The 16740-nt window shown below is 38.8% G+C and overlaps 1 protein-coding gene across 1 annotated transcript in view; it reads left to right on the top strand.

Moving 5' to 3' along the window:
• The window catches only part of LOC134674854 (homeotic protein ultrabithorax), a 133853-nt gene extending 117963 nt beyond the window's left edge, over positions 1–15890 (top strand). The window contains exon 2 of the mRNA XM_063533013.1: positions 15396–15890. Within this exon, the coding sequence (XP_063389083.1) occupies positions 15396–15691 (296 nt within the window). The 3' untranslated portion in view covers positions 15692–15890. The remainder of the gene's footprint in view (positions 1–15395) is intronic.
• Positions 15891–16740: the final 850 nt, after the last annotated feature.

The following is a 16740-nucleotide window of genomic DNA, read 5'->3' as shown; positions in this document are numbered from 1 at the left end:
CGTTGCAAAATGGTTCCGCATTTCCCCGTAAAACACTTCTATTGAATAAAAGCTTCACAAACCACACATTTGCGTGAATATGAGATGTTTATCTTTCTAATTTAAAGTGGTGTTTATAAAATACCTACATTTAAACTTGAGTTATCGTGGAAATTGGTTACACATAAAATTGCTGCACGAACGTTGTAATTGCATAGTTTCATTTTTATGTTATAATTTATCAATGACGCTTATATATCTACTTCGTTTTTTGCGATACGTATCATAGTTTAATCAGTTTAATCATAACATAATTCCACTTTTTTTTGCTAAAAACTGACGAAATGTGAAAAATGTTCCAAGCGACATATCAGGATTAGGTATAAATTTTAACCTCATAAGTAGGTAGAACACTCAAATTGCCTTTTACTCGTAAACGGGCTTGATCTTTCTCATATCGAATTCGGTAGGTCCCATGATGCATAAAAGAAATGCCACTTGTTTTTAAAGTGAAAACTTCTTTAGCGGCGCTGTGCACTTTTAGTGATAGGGAAATTTTTTTAAACTCGCTACAGGTCACGTGACCGTAAGATTAGTAAGACGTAAGACGTCCATCCGACGTGTCCACGTGATCTGATCGAAAAACTGTTACAAGTTTTCACTTCTCCCGGAGAGCAACCCGTTGTTTTTTTTAACAGAGTTAGAACCGAAAAAAATCATCTCAGAAAATGTGTACTACACTTACAACCATGTATAAACCTTTGTCGAACAACCTGAAAGCTGGTCTATGTACGACGTATAGTGCAGACCGTGTGTGGCTCGAACAATAGGTCCGCAGATCAGTTACGTTTGTTAGTCCTGTCCGTCCGTCAGCGGTTTATTGGACGTACAGAGATGGAAGTGATAGCTGCCTCGTGCGCCCGCCAACGACGATGGAATTAGGCGAATGTTTCTTGTTAGTGCTTGTCGGATGTAGGGTTTTGGATTTAACTAAACGGTTTTCTGGGTTTCCGTTGTTATTAATCGTTGCGAAACTAGTCACGATTCACGGAGATTGGCTTGGAAAGACGGATATCGTAAAGCGAAGTGACTTTACAAGGACATACGCACCTTAATACGCATATTTTGAACTTTATTGAGAACAGGGCTGTAGATAAGTTTGTTATCTATAGTTTGCACGCGACGAATGAGTAACTAGGTACAACGAAGATCACTTACACAATGACGATAAAATCTAAATATGTAGATATGAAACAGTAATAAAACTACAATTGTATAAAACCATGTTTGTTCACAAAACACACAATTTTCCCAGAGTGCCGTGAGCCATTGCTGCAATTTGGCTTTTCCGCACAATTTATGCATGCGAATCTAAAGGGGCTTAAGCGTAGACGAACTACGAAGGGGCTTAGTTCGTTTTGTGCTGAACTAGTGGGATTTATGCGTGTATCAGCGGAAAGCGGACAAACAGGCGGAATTGTGCGGAAGGATATATTTTTAGTCACCAGTGTGTAAATCAGTCAAATACGTAACAGAGTTGTTTTGATGACTGGCGACATGACGACGCATTATATCATAACTAGAGTCTGCCCGCGACTTTGTCTGTGCGTCAACGATGATGATGATTGATAAAAAAAAACTATCCTATGACCCAGGCCTCAAACTATATTCATGCCAAATTTCATCTAAATCGATACAGCGGTTTGAGCGTGAAAAGGTACTTATCAGACAGACAGAGTTAGTTCCGGATTTATAACATTGTAGTAGGGATATACCTACCTAGTAGGGATAGTAGGGGTAGTAGGGATATAGTAGGGATAGTAGGGATTGTCTACTGAATTAGTTATCTGCAGGGCTACTAAATAATGCTATCGGCGGTAAAGTTTGTCTTATGTACTGATTTGTTTTATTTGAGAAGTAAACAGACGCTTAGTTAATTTTATTTATCTACCAATTCAGAAAATCAAGAATAATAATCCATTGTACTTAGTACTTCTTATTGTACTTAATAAAATAAACGAAAAAAACAGCAACACAAGAGGTAAACAACAGGCGGGCTTATCGCTAAAAAGCCAAGCTAAACTTTTGTTACATACGAATTTTATTTTATAAAAGCTACCATGCTGCTACCAGGTGCAATGATTAAACATGTATTAACACTTAGCTCAACCTATCCTTTTCTATAGAGCTGTACCCAAAGTCAGTTCAATAAGATTAATGCCCTGCACTGCACATTATAAGTACGAGTATTATGCATTTCAATTTATTAAAGAAACTTTCAACAAAGCTTTGTTTATTTAAATTTCTATCGTTATCTAAGATTTACTAGCCTCAGCCACTGCAGTTGCAATCTTTTATCTCCAAAGTTCACAATTGCATTCCCCGCTGCACCGCCAGATTAATCCCTCAAAGCCGCCACAGCGAGAACGCTGATAAACTGCAAAACTAATGCCGCGCGATAGCATTACGATGCAAACTTTTTCAGTAACTGCCGGCCCAAATCGAGTAAAAAGAATCGAATAAATTGGCGTTTTTCAGCCCCATGCGATATTGGGCGATCGGGACATAAATCTGAATAGGTTTAACGTTATTAGTTCGCAAACGCTTTGAACTCTCCGGCCAACATTACGATTAAAATTTTTTCGTATAAAGGTAGGCCATATTTTTTTAAATTAACGCACAAAAAGTACCTACCTAACTGAACATTTTCTTTAACTAAACCTACCAATTTAGTTATTAAGTATTTTATGCAGTTTTTTTAATATGCCCACCATTAAAACGAAAACATGCTTTGCTTGTATTGGCAGATTGAAGTAGAAGTTAATCATGATATGCGGCGTACAGTATAGGTATTGCATTATAGGTAACATAACAGCGGGATTCTCTTATGATGATTTAGTGTTGTACGCGACACTGCTGGATGGATTTACCGCCGTACGAACGGATTATGTGGGCGAGAGCAAACACGGGGCACTGGACGCCATATTGTTATTTATGGCCAACTTTTGATTCGCGGCTTTATCACCGCTTAGCGGAGGGATGAATTTAAAGGCGCAAATAAAAACATTCCATTTTTATGAGCGACTTGAGGCTTAAATTTGCGCCGGTAAGTATCCCTTCGTAATTATAGCGATAAAGCTATTGGTGTATTAAATATCTTGACTTTTGTAAACTATAATTTACGTAATGTAGAAATTAATTCATCCGGTGATTATACCTACGTAATTTATATCTATTATACTTGTCTATAAATTATGTAAATAATAGCCAGCCAGCAAAGCTCCGAGTTGCAATTTACTCTATTGGTAGCTCTGAGACAAGAACAACGCTGCAAAAACAAAACCTAAGACTATCTGTTTAAATATTTAAAGCTCAGATATATTTAGTCCAAGTAAATAAGTCTAAGACAATATTTCGGGTAGTCGAGGGCAAAATGGACAACACGAATATAAATCGCAATTACTCCACCGCAATCTCTGCAACATATTTGTTAATAAACCTGAAAATGCTTCCTATGTTTCCCCTAAACAATCCGCCGAGATAAATGAGATAAATAAGATATGTAATAAATCATGCTAGCCCATTTCCTCGCGCAACAAAATAACGGGGAGGCTGGAAAATTATGACAAATCATGCATTAAACATGGCGAATAAATGTTTTCTTATCACGTACCTATTCGTGTTTTGATATTAGTTTTCCTTTATCTTTATTGACACAGGTTTGGGGGAACATTTTTATGGATGTTGTAGTGTGACGTGATAGCTTGAGCCGATCATCTTGTTTGTGAATGCTCTTCACTTTGAAATTTTGCTACAATACAGTGAAATATGTACAGCACAAATATAGAGGTAGATATTATTATAAAGCTAATTTACATTTGAAAATTCAAGCGGAAAAGTTTTCCAGTAACAAGACTATGTAAAACGTTTAATTGCCGTCTACATCAGTCTATTTAAGTAAACAAAAGATACAAGGAACTGAGTCCTGAATGAAACTGCAACTGCCAGCGTCTCACCGTTGAATGCGGACTGCAAATCTGGAATATTTATTTCGAATGCCGGCAAAATCTCGGCGCATCCCTGCCTTGGCTCAACTACCAAACTTACTGTTAGGCATAATGCACACAGGATTAAAGTTAAAGCCAAGAAACGCAATCGTAAAATACATTGTAAGGTTGGCAAGTGTAATCTATCTTTGCGACAATAAGTATTTTTATACAGGGTGTTTGGTACATCGTTTGCCAAATTAAAACGGCAGATAGCTCTAGTCATTTGCTATCTTTTCATGCCTAGAAAAATAAAATTGGCCATGGTTTTTTTTACTACGAGAACTACGCAAATAAAAAATAGAAAGTTACGAAAAACTGTCATAGAAGTGAAAATTTTTTTTTGCACCAAATTAAAAAATTCCAGGCCTGAGAAGATAGCAAATGACTCAACCTATCTGCCGTTTTAATTTGGCAGACGACGTACCAAACAGCCTGTATAAATAATAAAAATAATGTTTCTATTGTTTATGCCTCTTCTATTTTTAACGCTCTAAGTTACACTGAAAGTAACATATAAATGTGTTCAGTGATTTACATCTTATGAAAAATACATAGAACATTTGAGTTGGGTAATAACAAATTCGATAAAAGCTTTCCATGAACTCACTTGGAGTTTCCAGCAGTGCTAAGTTCTTCTTTATTAGTCCATAACTCTTATAAGGACATTGCAACTTTGCAGTTTTCGAATAGAGATATAATGTGACATTTGATTCCAAGAAAAACCTCTACTCTGGTTTTTTTTTTGGCCTTATTATCGTCCAGTATTTTATTTTATAGCTTGTTATTGATACTATGATACATGATACAAATAAACGACAAAGATATTTTCCTTCTACCTTGATATTACTTTGAACCATTTGATCTAATCATTCACATCTGTCTCTCTAAGTCTCTACCAGTCTCCAGTCTTATGTTGGGAATCTTCATTCCGATTCTTTTACCCTTTGGAAGAGCTTGAAAATGCTTTATTCGTGGGTAGATTGGGACGTTCAGGTCACCCATTATGTACATTTGCTGTAGATAAATAAGTTGTTTACTTCCTTAATGTAATCAAGCCTTAAACCCCGTCTGAGATTTAAGTCGGTCGTCAGACTGCGCGGCGCTGCGGTTTCTTTGCTTAAGTCTGACTTAACTTAAGAAGCAACGCCCAACTCTGCTGAATACCAACTTTCCAGGTGACTTAGCTTTGTATCCTTCGGCTATTTAAATTTTTCAAACGGATTTAAAGTTTTGAAGGGGGATTTCAAGCGGGTTGTTTGGTCTTCAAAGGCTTGATTTGAAAATTAGTTATCTTGTGCTAATATTTAAAGCCATAACTTTTATGTTTAAATATGTGAACCTATACAGTACTAATGTAGTCGTAGCATTTTCATTAAAAACATTCATCAATTCATAAATTTCTACACAAATGTTTAACCAGACACGCATTGCCAATTCATCAATATATACCTTAACTTACCCTATTAGTCCTGAGAATGTAGAGTATTTATCCGCAGATAATAATCTATGGATTGATCTTTCGCTCGATGGTTGTCAATGCGTCATAAAGTACACGTAAATGGTTAATACGATAGATTCTTGTGTCAATAGCTGTTCGCCGCGTTATGAAGTGGGCTTAAGAGGCCATCAATTTAATGAAACCCCCGCGAAGTATTGCAACTCCGTGATTTTATTTCAACTGATACTTTATTACACCTATTGAACAAATCGGTATGGTTAGCATCTTAATGAACGCATGGTGTATATATTTATTGTGCCACTTTTTTGAATTTGATAAAACGATTTGATGATTCATTAATTCTCGACCCATTTGCACATCAGTACCTATTTACTTTAATCATATCATTTTATCGTTAGATGGTGGCAAGGCAGAAATACCTTTCGCTTCCGATGCGTTGTCGGCCTGGGAGGCTCTCAACCCGGGTGCGTCAGTGCCTGAACAACCGTTCCGTCAGCGCTTGTGGGACGAGGTCGGGATTAAGCGTTTGTTCGACTGCCTTTTAGGCAAAGCTTCTGGTGCGGAAAGAGCCAGACTGAACGCGGCTTCGGCGCCAGAATCTGGGGCTTGGCTGCACGCCCTTCCCTCCCCGAACTTAGGCACCCTGCTCGACGACGACTCGTTGCGGGTGGCCGTTGCTCTTCGTCTGGGCTGCGATGTTTGTCAACCACATCTATGCATCTGCGGGTCCATGGTGGAGAGTAACGGGCACCACGCTTTGAGCTGTTGCCGATGCGCGGGGAGGTTCCCACGCCACCACGCGTTGAACGACATTGTTCGAAGGGCGCTGGTGTCAGCCAATGTCCCGTGTGTGCTGGAGCCGCCGGGCCTCAGTCGGTCAGATGGCAAAAGGCCGGACGGTTTGACTCTGGTGCCGTGGGAGAAAGGAAAGTGCCTTTTGTGGGACGCTACCTGCGTCAGCACATTTGCCGCCACGCACCTTGGCCGCACTGTGAAGTCGGCAGGTGCAGCCGCTGAGCAGGCGGCGTCCCTTAAGAGGGACAAGTACTCGGGGTTAACGAACTACTTGTTCGTTCCCTTGGCTGTGGAGACATCGGGGTGTTGGTGCGCGGAGGCGAAAACCTTTCTCGGGGAGCTGGGGCGTCGCCTGCGGCAGAGGGGTCTCGACCCCCGCTCCGGGTTGTTCCTGGCGCAGAGGTTGTCCATCGCGGTTCAACGCGGTAACGCGGCAAGTGTGATGGGCACCTTTGCGCCGGGGGCGATGCGGGGTGGGTTGTTTGAATAGTTTTTTAGGTTAGTTTAAGTTTAGGTTTAGATGTAATTTATAGTTTTAGATTTCGTAGTTTTTAAGTGAAATTAATGTTTATTAATGCTGATAATTTTGATGAAATAATAAATTATATTTTTGTTCTTTAATCATAAGTTATGTCTATATACTTCAGTTTTTCTAAATCTATGACACTATAATGATCTCATTTATCACTTTAGGTAAACCATCATATAGCGATAAAATTGAGACCATGACAACTCGTCCTAATAAAGTTTGCCAAAATTTGCAATTATACATTTAAAAAAAATGTACTAACCTAATACAACTAACAATCAGACTTATATAAATTGTCCCAGAAGAAATATAATATATCACAAGAAAAGCGTATAAAATAGCGTAATCACTGCCTGCAGTTTAATTTCTTAAAATGACTCGTTGGGTGTTGAAGCGTTTGCTATCCGTACAACTACCGCACCGTAATAATATGAAATTGAGCAAGATTGCGACCGGTGCAGTATGATTCGCCTTACGTTGCTAAGACAAATCGCAAATTGTCGGCTCGACAGCCCTTAAGACTCTTCTGAAGATCTGTCATTAGCATCAGCTAAATATAAACTGATAGTATTAATCCATATCATTGTATTCAAATAAAAATATAGTTTTTTGCATTGACCACGTGGGTAAGAGAAAAAAAAAATAAGATGAAGCAAACGGAAAGGTGTAGAGATACCTACCCACTTAAAAGGTGCGGGATCAATTTATCTGTCACATCTATCAAGCTTATAAATTAAATATTACAATAAAAATACAAAATGTTTTGGCTAAAAATGTCAAAATATGAATTAATGGCCCCCGTGGAATGTGACGGGCTATATAATTTTATTTTACACCTCGTGAACAATACGCCAATTTTTCAAAATACTGCCGTGCAATAAAATACGTTTTTTGCTACCGGTCACTTTTTTCATAGACAAAGGCCAACTTAACTTAACTGGCATGACAATGGAGCTTTTTATTAAAACTATAAGATATTGTTGTGCGCTCGCATGAGCTCGCGCTGGTTTCATACGGTTTAATTTACTTGAGACAGTACAGTAACGCGAACGCGGAGAAAGCCGGCGGCCATATTTCAAAGTTTGACAGCTACAAGTTCCGAGCAATATGGCGTCCTCGCCACCCAATGAGGGACTGCCCCGTCACGCGGTGCGTTCCGTTCCTAACTTAGATACATTAATCACCTCTGATTTATCGAGGAAGGAGTGACACATTTTATATTCTATTTTCGAAAACTCTCGAGTTTTTCAAAACGTGACGCCTGAGAGACGCGACAGCTGCATCTTGTTAGTGTCGGTTTCAGCTATTGTGTTAAAATTATTTGCGTGAATGGATTCGTGAAACTATTTTAAAACTCGCGCCCCTTGTTCGTTCCAAATATACATGTCTTTGTTGTTTGAAAATTGCGCAAATAATAATTATTCGCTTCATTTGAAATCGATGTATCACTGATTTATAGCTGCATTTACTTTGAACAGCCGATTATATTCATCATCAAAGTGTTCGGAACGATTGAGATCTCATTTTGGATGCGGCCGTAGGTTGCATCGTGAACACTAATGTGCTTTAAAGCTGGGTTAAACAGGCATCTGCTGCCTAAATTTATTTTTAAAAGGGCGGCCGGCGCCCCTTCCCGAAGAAATAGTCTGAGGCTTTCACGTGTCACATACGTCAGGGTTTTGGTCTAATCCTCTAGGGCCGTCCAATTTTTATTGAATTAACTCTGATCTATAGCTTGATATTGAACCAATATATCGAGAAGTGGCATTAGACGAATACGAATATTGTTTTGGGGTACATACTCAATTCCATAGGGTCAACGGCATTTAAAATTCAATAAAAATATAATTTGAAAATAAAATTTTATATTCAACATAAATTTAGAAAGTACTTCTATATTTTAACGTTTAATTTACTGGCAAAAACTGCCATTGCTGGCTGATAAATAACACGTAATTCAAAAAGAAATCAGACCGCACGAAATGTTCAGTCGCCCAAAATATAAGGTCGTGTAATTGCAGTGTTGCATTAACGGGAGCTCTCTCGGTTTCGACACTTTTATCGAAATGTCGATCTCGGCCCATCATTTAGCAATTTGCATTTACCGAAATTATCGTCTAGGGGTACACGAGAAATAAACCGGGTTTCGGTTCGGTGCAAAAATGATAATTCGATGCTTTAGCGCGCTGTTTTTCGTGCCATGTTATGTTTCGCAATTATTTTAAACGGTGGCGTTAATCGATATAGCGGTGTAAATAAAGTTTAGTTTCCAGTTTAATATATATAAGGAAAATTTGTGATGTATATCTAATCCTAAAAAATATTACATTTCTAGCCTCTAAACCTAAGGGGAGACATAAGGGAGGTAGTCAAAGGTGACATAACTATGGCCACCTAGATGAGACTTAAAGACAACAGATAAACTTTATACGATGAAAAACTAATTCAGACTTCCTTAGTAGAATACCTTCTAAACTTTTATCTTTAAAATATGAATATAAATATGCATATGAATATGAAATTATGCCCTCTAATAAACGCGTATTTATTTCTACAAAGCTACAAGATATCCCGCCCCTGAGGTAAGCGCTAGTCTCGTCCCATCGAATTTGTTACACAGCCTACCTACACGGGATAATGAACACCCAGCTTAATTGCATTTTAATTGAAACCTACAATAATGCCTAGATACGCATCTAAATAGTTAGTAGCCTACCACTTTGGCAGTTAGATACTAAATAGGTAAAAGGTACCGAGGGTGTTTTCTAGTGTTTTGTGACTTTTTGAAAAGAAGCCATTAAGATAAGCAATTACAATTTTTGATGCCAGTGATAAAAGAACGACAATTTGTCACTAACAAAAAGAAGCGTCTGTCGATAAAGCTGGTGCTCCGACACGATAAATAATATATATCTATAGCCATTGATTAATCGTTCCTCAAAGCAGTTTCGCATTATATAAAAAGCTCGATTGTCCGACGAAAGCCTTCATTTCAAACCTTTCAGTCAATTAAGCAGTGCCTGAGTACTGCCTCGGCTAATGTATTATTCATATTACGTTTTTGAGATAACAAGCGGCCTCTTAAGTCGATACACATCTAGTGGACTGATTGGGAGTCTGCGCGGCCTTTACCCGCGATGTCCTATTAAAAGTACATAGCGAGATGTGTCGTGACTTCCGTGTGTTTCAGGATTTGAAATCGCAATTGCGGTCGTTATACCTAAACCTGACTTTTTAAGGGCCAATAAATTATTGATCATTATTTTTATTTCCTAAAATAGGCTTTCGGTTTAGTCACGGAAAATCTAAACTTACTGAAGTGTTGAAAATGTGCGCTTGTAGGTAAATAGGATGGAATTTAATCTTTTCAAAAAGCAATCGATGATCACGATTTGTACACAATTTCATTCGCCGCAGTTGCATTCGCTTTAATACCGACGCGTATTGATACCGTAATTCAACGAAGCGTTTATTTAAATATTAATTCAGCTATAGGTATCAATAAACCGGCAGCCGCGAACGCAGCTATAGCAGACTCGATCCGGGGACCACCCAAGTGGCAGGTCCTCCTCTTACGAGTACATGTACCTACCTACACATGCACAGGTTGAGAGGTGTACACGAATTTCTCGCCGGATTGTCCTACCAGAATGTTTTCATGCCAATTTTGTAATTTGCGATTTCGCGTTACCAATTTGAGTGATTACGTTCCTTGAGCCGGTTGGTCGAATATGTTATGAAGTAAATTGTGCCCGAAAGAGGCAGTGATTATTTGAGCTCGTTGCACGATGAGATGTTAATTTCGTTTTTTACATAAGAAACTCGTCAGATGACTGTGATTTCGGAAAGTTATGCGGTGATGTCGTGCAAATATAATTTTACCTGATAATTTAATCTGACCAAAAGGAATTACTGCGATTTTTGTACTGTACCATGTTACAACATATTATATATTTCAGTCGGACAGAAAATAACAAAATTCCAAAGTAAATAACTTGGCTTGAATATATAATTTCTTAGTTAGGCATGCGCCTGTACTACTGTATATTTAAATAGAAAATGTTATCAGCGCACGGGTTCAACCTTTGTAAACAGTATTTAAACGGTTTAAAAATTACTATGTCTGCCATGCGACACAAAATATGTTAAACCAGTTATACACTAGAAAATTACACACATGCATTAGATATTATGTAATTTATGTAATATGCGAGACTGTCGCTGTCTCGACGAGTCCTAGACACTAAAGTGACTAGTAGAGCATGCTCGAACACATAGTGTTATCTCTCATTAGACCCGGCTCGCAAATATCTACTTTACATAATTTTATCGAAGAAAATTGTGCGCGTGGGCATATTTGCCGACGTGATCAGTTTTAATGCAGCCCTTCCTTTGAAATATGCAAAAACGACAATTGGCTCCTCGCCGGGGCAGCGCTATCTAAGATAAATCTAATCTAGATATTCAGTGCTGGCGCAGATAACGTAATGAAAATTAACTATAAATAAAAAAAGTCAAAAACGAGTTGCCCTTTTCGTATGTTCAGTATATATAATTGGAATAAAAAAAACTTGATGACATTGCAACGATTAAATTTTTTTGAATAAAAACGTTTAGGTACTCCACTCCGATCTGCTGATGAATAGATATTTGCAACAGGAACACGGATGGACAAAAAACATCATAATTATGATTTGGTTTTTGGCTCACAAAACTAAAAAAGTGCGTTAACAATTGTTTTCACCATTAAAACTCACTAACGACCCCACAATGTAAATAACCACTTCCAGCGTTGTCAAACGTCCCGAACCACATGTTCACGGGTTTGTAAAAAGACGACAAATGGCCCTCGAAACCCGCCGATCCACTAAAACAACAGTTGTAAATCACGTGGAAAAGTTTTACGAATTAGGAACAATTAAAACGTTGAAGCAAAACAACAGTTGTTGCGAATGTCTCCCGCAATTGCGGGACCATTGAGAGTTACTGCGTTTACAAGCTATAGATCTTAGTCCAAAATTCTTTACGACTAATATAACTTGGGTAGAATGCGCAATCCTTTTGTCGCCGTGGGGAGAGACGGGGGAGGCGGGCAAGTTTCTTTTATTTGGCGACACGTGTTGCAAAACGGGTTGGGCTGACACTTGTACAAGGGAATCATGGGAATGGTGACTGCTTGATTTCCGTGGAAGAGATATTCTTTTGATTTTAAAAACGTACGCTTTCATTGTCATCCCTTTTTGAAGGCTTGAAACCTTTTGTTCATAAAATACAATATGTATTTCACGAGCTATGAAATTATTTCAGATACATGTTCAATAAATCTCGTATACAATATGAGCCACTCGCAGTCAAATATTACGCAACCCCGACAATACATGAATAAACAAATGCTTACGCAAGCATTACGTTACCATATCAAACGTAACAGGAAACGTTAAGCGACGTCACAATCTTCAGTCCCAACAATATGGAAGCCGTTACCGCGTCGAAGCAGATGATATTTCCAGATTTGTTTCTTACGGAAACATTTGCCGTCATTATATACCTATTAAGACTTTTTCACTCTGTAGTGTCACTACACGTCTTTTTTGCTAGGTCGCGGACCCGCCCTCGTTCTTAATGAAGCCATTTACGTCATGTTTATTACTTTTATGGCGTACTCCGGATTTTGAGGTGAATTTACAAGGCGCAAATTGACACCGAAATTATGGTCGGCCTAATTAGTGAGACATGTGGTGTTTGGTGACGTTTTGCGTATTTTTTGTCAGTTCGGTGGCCATCTTGAAATGTTTATTTCATGCTACCGTTGGAGTCAAGTGGATGACGCATACTTTGACCTTTAAAACATAACTCATTATCATTACTTAATAAAGTATCTTAATATATTGTTTTATACAAAAGTGAATAAGAAACAGATAACGGATAAATAGTTAATGTAGATAGTTACGAGTATTATCGATGTATATAGGTATACCTATCTAGTATATCTTTTGAAAAAACCTCGTATAAATTACATTAAGTCCCTTACCAAGAAGGAAAGAAAAGCCTGGTGCAATTTACGTGGTACCCTCAGGCTTTTACGGCTCACGCAATTAGCGTCACTCAATTAGCCACTAGTAGCCCAATGAATTTTTGTTAATTATTAAAAAGGTAGCACTTAACTCTGGCCCGACGGAGCTCGTAAATACAAATAAATTATGTATACCTAGGCAACTAATCTTTCCAGGCGGGAAATAAAATACCTAGTGGATATTTTACACAATTTCTTATGTGCAGCCGGTTATTTACAATCCAGACTCGAGAAAAACGTACAGCTTCTAATACCAATAACTACGGAGGTTAATATAAGATGCTTTAGTTAGGACATATTAGTAGGTGTGAAAAAATGGCTTTAAGCCGTAATAAACTCGAGCATTCTATTAGGAACAATTCCTAAGTGATACTTGTACATGTAAGTACTTGTTTTGTGCATTAAAGTTGTACTACTACCTATTACAACTTTACAGTATATTTTAATACCTTCTTAAGATTGTACTTACATAAATAATTTTAGTTTTTGTCTTATGTACTTTAACTGAACTAAACTGAAAAAGATACCTGCAGATAGACTGCGCTATTCTCACGATTGTCTCCCTCATGCCAACTTAAGATTAAAAGATTATCCCTGCTTCCCGAATCAATACAACGCCACTCTTATTGTTAAGTATTAAAGGCCAAAATCAGAAATATTTCTCGATGAGCATACTTGAGATAATTAAGCCATTAAATCGGTAACCCTTTTACTGTGAGAAGATTGTTGTGAGTTCGATCCCGGCTGGTTTATTTTTGTATTATCGGGCAATGTGTGGTTTGAGTGGCTGATTACTATGAGTGCACGTGTTTCTTATTTACTTTCAACACGTACTATACAACTACATAATGTTTAATTCCTTTTAGGCATCCTTTAATTGTTCGTTAACTGTCTCAACACGCGCTTAAAGAATAGTCAAATTTTGAAACTGTAATGTTGCTACTTTCCACAAGTCACGAAGGGCAAATGGAAGAAATATACTGCATATAAACAGATCAAAGTTTCTTGCAGGTACTATTAAAGACTAGACCTATCACATCCAAGACGTCACACGACGAGTTCATAAAAATATCCTTTAATATGATTTGAATTCAGTATCATAAAGTATCAGCCAATAAATATTTAATATGATCCATTTTAGCACCACTTCCTCTCAAGGTCTAATAAAAGGGTGCATAGAAAAGCTCCAAGGTTTAATAATAAATAAACCCACCGATTCCACGTAGCACCGATAGATATGGCACGATTTTAATTAACTCGCGCATACGAGTATATAGCCTACCGTATACCTTTTACATGGGGAAAAAAAAGGAATGGTCCCAGCGTGCGACCTTTAGGTACTCCAAAGAGCACGCAACCCAGCGGCATGCAATGAGAGCTTTCTGTACATAATCAAGACGCCTCGGGTTCGTTTTTGGTTAGGGTTACCACGATGTTATATTTATTATCTGTGAATGATGATAATTTGTGTAAGCATATGTACCCGCGTTTTCAAACGCATCTAATGATTCGATAAGTGCAATATATACTTGGTCGAATTGAAAATCGACTTTTCTATTCATTGGAAAACAGAAAAAACATACATAATAGATTTAGAAGACAAAGTTTGGATGCCCTGGAAGCGTATTGTAATTATTAAATATCATCTGCTAGTGTCAAAGTGACATTTCTTCAACGATACTTCTAATTTTGATACTTACAGATTATGTCCATAACAAAACCAGAACCTAATAATAAAGCCCTAAAATATCTCGTTGATAAAACTGTCGCGACAGCGAGCTTCAAAGAAAGCTTGTCACAAACATGACTTATTGACTAACTAGGTCAGGATAGGTAGATAATTTTAAATACTTACAGAAAATAGTACCTAACTAGATCACAATAAATTTTAGTTGAAGGAAACGGATTATTTTTGTATATTTTATGTACCTACTGTCGAAACCATAACTTAACTGATATTATTTCTGGAGCAAGTGTCAGCCCTGCAGTCGGTCGAATTTTCGCGAGTCGCGGCTATTGGCCCCACTTATCATGGCCACAGATCGAGTTCTTCGTACCGTTTCAATAGGCATTCAAGTATAGGGGTGGGTCGATAATGATTCATTATGTTTTTGGAATTTTTCGACACGACACCAGCCACAGAGATACTCCGAAAACATTTTCGAGGTAGCTCCGAAGAAGCAATAAAGGCTATCGATGTGTTTTAATGTAGAGATACTTTGTACAGCCAGATTTATGTTCATCCTACGCTGCTTATGTTTCTTAATCAAGCCGGTATCTGCGGTCGTTTGGCGGCGCGCTAAAGGAACGGCCGCGCAGTTTATCAATATCGACGTTTGAACGAAATGAAGCTGTCGACACCGCCAATTGTAACGTCGTTTGCTGCGGCGACTGTCCCATCCAGCATTCAGACGCTTCTCAAAGCCACAACAACCCTTTCAAATGCTTCCCAGAACCTTCTTTGGTTAAATAAAACGATGATACTAATCTTGCTTCTTTTCTTTGTTACAGGCGCGAATGGCCTCAGAAGACGAGGGAGACAGACTTACACAAGATATCAAACGCTAGAATTAGAGAAGGAGTTCCACACGAATCACTACCTCACGCGGAGGAGACGCATAGAAATGGCGCACGCCCTCTGTCTCACGGAACGACAGATCAAAATATGGTTCCAGAATCGAAGGATGAAATTAAAGAAAGAGATTCAGGCTATAAAAGAGTTAAACGAACAGGAGAAGCAAGCGCAGGCGCAGAAGGCGGCGGCGGCGGCCGCGGCCGCGGCGGCGCAGGGCCACCCCGAGCACTAGGCCGCGCCGCGCGCGCACGTGATATACCGCAGTCCGAACACTCCCTAGCTTTGTGTTTTGTAAATTGTTTGTAATTATTTTCGTTATCTACCTAAGTGTTGTTCGGTTGTTGTGATTATTTTTATTAGTTATTATAATAGACGCAATGTTTTTCTAATTGATTGAGGGAACAATAAACGGTTTAATGCTAGACTAGAAACGGGTCGTATTATTTTGTGTTTCGGGTTTTGTTTTTGTTGATTTTTTGTAATTAAAATATTTTAATTCGCGCTACCGTCGAAGATGTACGCGTATGGAAACCAGTGCAATTTGTAGAAATCTCTTCCGTGTTACATAGTGTAGGTGTATCGTAGTGCGTTCGACATTGCGACACTAGCGCCCCCAGCTCGGCGGAGTCTTCGAGACGAACTATATTATATTGTACAAATATGCCTACCAAAGAGACCCGGTCTCGTACCCTTAAAGCTAAGTAAAGAGTCGTAAGTTAAATTAATTACCTACCGCTATCGTGTCGTGTCGCGTAGTGTGACGGACTCGTGTGTGACAGTATCTCCGCGCCATGTACCCTTCAATACTCTCGCATAAGTATAGTGTAACGTGATCGTGTTCCTGCAGTTTCAACAGTCGGTGAAATTAAACAAATTGCCATAAATATAAGTAGGTATTACTTAGCTAATAGCGGTGTAAATAGTTAGGGTTACGTCTATATTAATGGAAGTGAGCAAAATGCGCCGGCGCCGCGGAATGAGCAGAAAAAGCTCCGGAGAGAGTGCGGGGAGCGGCGGGGGCGAGCGAGGGGGTGCGGGGCGGGGCGCGCCGCCGGCCACCGAACAGGACCCTAGGTGAGTTTTTGCCAAAGTCCGCGACATTATTTATCGAGAGGAGACTGTTGCGAAAAACTGACTCGTCGCCGTCACCAGTCAACGCGCGACGCCATTTTTGAAATCGCCCAAGGGTGACTTCTTTGGTATAGCTGTTTTGTAACAATGTTTTAATTTACCGAACCCGGCTTGAAGGCTCTTTGATGTTTCCCGACAGTCTCCGCTTTT

Source organism: Cydia fagiglandana, chromosome 2 (genome assembly GCF_963556715.1).
Source record: "Cydia fagiglandana chromosome 2, ilCydFagi1.1, whole genome shotgun sequence".
In the NCBI taxonomy this organism is placed as follows: Eukaryota; Metazoa; Arthropoda; class Insecta; order Lepidoptera; family Tortricidae; genus Cydia; species Cydia fagiglandana.
Note: the sequence above shows the minus strand (reverse complement) of the source record. Positions and strands in the feature narration are given on the sequence as shown.